We start from the raw sequence: 5,660 nt of genomic DNA, 5'->3' as shown, positions 1-5,660 counted from the left end.
TTTAATTTTATGAATGGTGTCGAAAATAATGTGTCAACACGTGATTGAACCTAAATCTAATAGGAGATAAATTTTATTTTTCAAGTTCAATCATGTGTTATCACATTATTCTCGACATCATCACCAAATTCCGTTCTTTTTTATTATGTATATAATATATAAATATAATGGTAATAAATGTTAAGAAAAAATAATAATGTTGTGAACAAAATGTTAAATTATTGATTCAACATTCTCGTGACACATACGACAACGGCTAATCATAATACAATATTTTTAATACACATATCATTCGTAAAAATTACATCGTGTATAATATATAACTAATTTTTTTTTATAAATAACTTTTGAAATTTACTCTAAATAGACTACAATTATTAAAAAAATTGCATGCAAACCTTGACTTCATTTTGGATCAATCTCATAACCTTTATTGCTAATAAACAGACTAATACAAAATATCAATTAATTACTAAAAATAATATTGGAGAAAATTAAGAATCTTGTTATACAAATTGAAACTCACTAAAGTTTCAAGAGTGAGAACCCGAAGATATGACAAGAAATATTAGGGAGAAGGAAATTAAGTTACAACTAAAATTTAAATGTTATTTGGCTTCGATTTTTTTTTAGTTTCTTTCTTTAGTTTTCATAAAGTATTATATATAATATGAGTAAGGATAAAGAACGGGAACTTAATTTTATGAATGATGTCGAAAATAATGTGTCAACACGTGATTGAACCTAAATCTAATAGCTGATAAATTTTATTTTTCAAGTCAATTATATGTTATCACATTATTCTCGACATCATTCATGACACCAAATTCCGTTCTTTTTTATTAGTCATATAATATATATAGATATAATGGTAATAAATGTTAAGAAAAAATAATAATTTTGTGAACAAAATGTTAAATCAAGATCATTGGACAAGCTTAAATGCTATATCTTTGATTTGCTATTTTTCTATTACAAATATATTTCTTATTATATACATGTAAATTATTAACTTGTATTTAACTCTCAAAAACGATATAACTTACTTGGCATGGGGAGGTGTTCTCCATTTACTTTTCTGCTCTTCAAAGCTTCCAATGACAGCACTTTGTTCTTCCTTTTCAAGTCCTTTAGTAAATTCATTGTAATACGCTTTATTGTTCATCTTCACCATTACTTTAATCAACTTCCCTTTCTTTTCGTCTACAATCGTCTCTCCATCTTCAGATTCCATACCTTTTGCTACCACTCTTATCGCCATCTCCATGAATTCTGTTTTCAATCTACCATTTTCACCACCTCCCAAATTTACTGCCCCAATAATCTCCCCCATAAACATGTCCTGCATGAAAATGAAAATGAAAGATGAGTATATATTACTATTAGAAACTGGGTTTTTAAGATGTTTACCATATGCTTATATCTTTGATGTTTTGTTTGCAACCGAAGAAGGGTTTTCAGCAAACGTCTTGAAAAATGTGATTCCGGTGTCTTGTATTTGGTCGAAAGCCTTGTTATAATCATAGGTAATACGTTGAACTCACGTTGGATTCTTAGCGGAATGAGCTTTATATCAACTCCAGATTCAATGACAGTCTTTGCTGCAAAGGGATCCAAGAACATGTTAAGTTCTGCAAATTTGTTTGATGGAATGTTCACCACGTTTCCTTCAGCTTTTCTATCTTGGTTTATTATATTTCCACCGTTTATAATTACCTCCTGTATCAACAACGTTACCCTTTATTTCATTTCTTGTTCATCAAGCTAACTTATAATAAACTAACGTTAGAATTAACAACAAAACCTGAATGAGAGACTTTGCGTGTTTGTCGGCCAGGATTATCTTTGCTAAACTAGTCAATGGACCATTTGTCAATATTGTAATCTTAGATCCTCGATCAAGAGACTTTGCTACCCATTTCCATACATCCATTATTCTTTGCTGCCTAAGTTCAGGATTATCGGTATCTCTAGGAGCTCCATATTTTACAGAGTTCTCCGCCGTGTACCTGGTAGAAAATAAGAAAATACCTTAGTAAAGCTAGGTAGAAAAGAAGAAAATGTGTTATGATCTACCTTCTGGGACTTCGAGGCAAAAGGCGAGCTAAACCATAGAGAGTGTCCGAGTCTAGAAAACCGCCACTTCCATATGGGATGGCCTTTGAGTAGAAGCAATCTCCAACCCCGGAATAAATAGTGTCGGATTGGTTCATTGCAAAAAAATCTCCAAGACCTACAGGGATGTCATCGCGACCCATCATGTGCAATAAATCATACACCACATCTATAGTTGCTGCATTTGCCCAGCCAGTTGGACTTACTAATATTGCCTGTTTGTCGTATTTGTATATACATTAATAACACCTTTAATTATATACCCATAATCTTTTATTTTTTACTACCTTTAGGTTGATCGTATCCACAGGCACTTTGAGGAGATAAAACAGAGCGAGGAAATCTCCGGGGCTCATATCCATGTCGAAGACAACATTCTTACCGAGTTTCTTCCCTCCAAAAACTGGAATATGTTTAACTTCCCTATAATAAGGAAACTGTGTTGTGAAGTTGAATCTTCCAGAGTATTGGGGGATGTTTATAACCTGTCCAAAAAATAAAAAGAGTTCATAATTAAGTATAACATGAAAAAAATGACGTTTATTGTTACATGTTACATTGAGGAAGTTTAGGGAGAATTCTTTCTCTATAGGGCTGTTTCTATCTTTATTCGGCTTTGCTTTTGTGGCAACAAGCGTAGGAACTCCCTTAGGGGCAGTTTCTACTTTGGTGTATCCATCCTGATTAAGATATATTATAAAACATTAGGAAAAAAGAAGCATCATAATTCATAAATTGAAATAAAATCCAGTTAATTACCTGAAACATTAGGAAAAAAGAAGCATCATAATTCATAAATTGAAATAAAATCCAGTTAATTACCTGACATCTACCTTTCCCATCTTTGACAATGCAAAAGGGATCACGAAGTCGATTCTGGACATGACCACTGTGAACGCCGCCTTTAGCCAAGTTAAACTTGGGAGACTCGCGTCCATCGAAGAAGGGATTTGAGCCATCAGAAATTCCGTATGGTTTATTTGAAGTGACAACAGTTATATACATTAATTCAACTTCAGCAAAGTCATTTTTGCCTGTATGGTCGTTTGAGTTACGCATTATTGAAGTAGCAACACCGCATGCAAATGAATCCCACATATAATTGCTCTGCAAAACAAAGACAAATTGAGAAAGGGTAAGTTATTTTTATTTTTAAATATGTTGGACATGAAAATGAATAAATTACCGTGTAGTATTTGTCATCAAACCAAGTATCGCGAAGCATTTTCAAGGATTTGAAGAGGTATTGTGCCTCAAAAGTGTGTTGATTCTGTTCAAACGCGTCAAAGAAATTCTTACTTATGGGGATGGTATCTGTTGCACCAAGTGGAATCAATGTCACAGGAATCCCTGAATGGATTACCTGAAACCAAAAGAAGAAATAAAGAAAGAAACCCTTTAATTAATTTCCAAGTCTTAAAAAAACTTTGAATTCTAATACATACTAGCTACCCTGCCCACCTGATATGCAGCAAAAGGATCCATGAATATATTGAACTCTGCATATGGATTACTGGTGCTATCAGTGAACAAATTACCAGGTTCTATGCAATTTTCATGGCGATTACAGGAAGAATTATGGGTGTTTTTCTGATCACAACAATCCGTCTTTGACTGAACACTACCACCCATAACATAAATATGTTCAATGTTTCTCTTCAAATGTGGATTTCTCATAAGAAAAATAGCAGCATTCGTGTGCGAACCAATTAGAAATAAAGTGATAGGGCCAGCAGCTATTTTGTTTTGCATAACTTTCTGAGCCGTGTTCTCCATAAGTGGATAATATTTCCTTCTTCCCTGATTTGGTAATCGAATGAAAACATATTAAAGACTATAATATCATTGCCTTAACTATCTGAACAATCAACCTTAAATGTTAATTACTTTAACAAATTTAACTTTTAACATATATATATATAAGTACCTGAGGAAGAAAGCTTCTCCGAAAACCATTATTTGTATCAATTTGTAATCTCTTCTCTGCAGGAATTGTTTGTCTGTATCTACAATAACCAGTTGTGTTAATCCCCTACTAAAACAAAATACTTCGTGTTAGCGCATGCAGAGATCCAATCGATCAATCCATTCATTTGTATAGAAACGATATGAATGAACCTGTTCAATTAATGGAAGATAACCTCCAACATTTGGTTGTATGATTCCATCTTCAAGTATCCCACCTTCACCTCCAACTCCAACAGCAATATCATCTCGTCCCATCATGTAAAGTATATCGTAAATCTGATTTACAGCATGACCAGCATCTGTCCATGAATTCGTGTTCACAGTTACAGCCTGTTTAAGATCGAATATCACAGCTTAATTATTACTACAAGTCGCAATCCAAAGTTGAATAATCAAATTAGTTCCAATTTTGCACGGTACAGAAGCAAAGTCAAATCAAAATTGTTAACGAATGGAGAGTATTGCATTGTCCTTATATGAACATAATTATCTGAAATTCTGAATTCAGTTACCTGTAAGTCAAATTGCGATCGGTTGAGCTTCAATATGTATAATAGAGCAAAGAGATCGTCGGTATCAACGTCTGTATCAAGTAAAATCCGACGAGTTCTTCCATCCACCATCTGTGAACTTGCAATTAACGTAGCAACAACTATAATGGATCTGAATAACCACAACATTTTCTCCTATTTAACCGAATCAATCAATCAATCGAACTGAAAATCTTAGTTCTACCGAGAAGCAATCAATTATGTTACGTCGATTGCTTATAATGAAATCAGTTAAAGAAGAGAATGTATAGATTTCTGACGTCAACGTATATATATTCAGTGAAACACAAACACACACGTATAGTTGAGAGAGATTTGAAAGATAATAAGATCTGAGAATGTATGGATTATGATGATTCACTCAATACTTCATCTCCATGCAAACGCAACTGAGACTTCTTTTTTCTTTTAATAAAAAGTTAGTGCAAGAGGGATAAGAAGATGAAGATATGAATGGTTCCGCTCCTCCATTTAAGTGCAACTAATCTCGCGGGTTAAGTATATATATTTCTCAAACACTTAACGAGTTCGATCGATGAATATTTTAATTTTTAGTATCAATGATTTTACTTGAATAAAGAAGGAGGAGAAAACTTATGATATTAAATATCTCCTTTAATAACAATGATTTTACTTACGATTAATTAATAAAATAATATTTATATTTGTGAAAAAAAATGAACTAATTATTTTAATTAGCTTCTTTTAAAACATTTTTTCTTTTAACTTAAGTATGTATAAAAAAAAATATGTCCAATTGATATATTTTAGTATATGGTCATGTTTAAATTTAGTTTGCTGCCTCTTATAAAATTGACAAATTAATTTTTATTCAAAAAAATTTATATTAAAAGTTAAATATTATAGTAAAATATTAAGATAAGTCATTCTTAATAGTAGATTATGATTTTTACTTGCTTATTATTATTAGGCTATGAACTTATAATTAATCATTTAATTAAAAAAAGAAGTTATCTTCAGAATTTTATAACTTCTTACAAAATTTTGTAATTAATTTTTTAAGAA

General features: G+C 31.8%; 1 protein-coding gene across 1 annotated transcript; it reads right to left on the bottom strand.

Annotated features, from left to right (window-relative positions):
* Positions 1 to 1,042: 1,042 nt before the first annotated feature.
* On the bottom strand, positions 1,043 to 5,047 carry LOC124921279. Its single transcript, XM_047461912.1, has 12 exons — positions 4,596 to 5,047; positions 4,234 to 4,413; positions 4,043 to 4,147; positions 3,577 to 3,915; positions 3,302 to 3,478; positions 2,938 to 3,222; positions 2,673 to 2,795; positions 2,403 to 2,600; positions 2,077 to 2,330; positions 1,805 to 2,009; positions 1,411 to 1,719; positions 1,043 to 1,342 (listed from the first exon to the last, which is right to left on the bottom strand). Exons 1-12 carry the CDS (start codon positions 4,761 to 4,763, stop codon positions 1,043 to 1,045), a joined length of 2,643 nt encoding a protein of 880 aa, XP_047317868.1. The 5' UTR covers positions 4,764 to 5,047.
* Between the last annotated feature and the right edge of the window lie 613 nt (positions 5,048 to 5,660).

The sequence above is a fragment of the Impatiens glandulifera genome, chromosome 1 (assembly GCF_907164915.1).
Source record: "Impatiens glandulifera chromosome 1, dImpGla2.1, whole genome shotgun sequence".
NCBI classification, from domain to species: Eukaryota; Viridiplantae; Streptophyta; class Magnoliopsida; order Ericales; family Balsaminaceae; genus Impatiens; species Impatiens glandulifera.
This window is presented reverse-complemented; position numbering and strand designations above follow the sequence as displayed.

Excerpts from the sequence above, each read along its gene's own strand:
- LOC124921279 (XM_047461912.1), bottom strand. The coding sequence starts at position 4,763 with ATGTTGTGGTTATTCAGATCCATTATAGTTGTTGCTACGTTAATTGCA. Across the intron at positions 3,916-4,042 it reads GGAGAAGCTTTCTTCCTCAG|GGAAGAAGGAAATATTATCC; the intron begins GTACTTATATAT and ends TTACCAAATCAG. Across the intron at positions 1,343-1,410 it reads ATCAAAGATATAAGCATATG|GACATGTTTATGGGGGAGAT; the intron begins GTAAACATCTTA and ends ATTTTCATGCAG.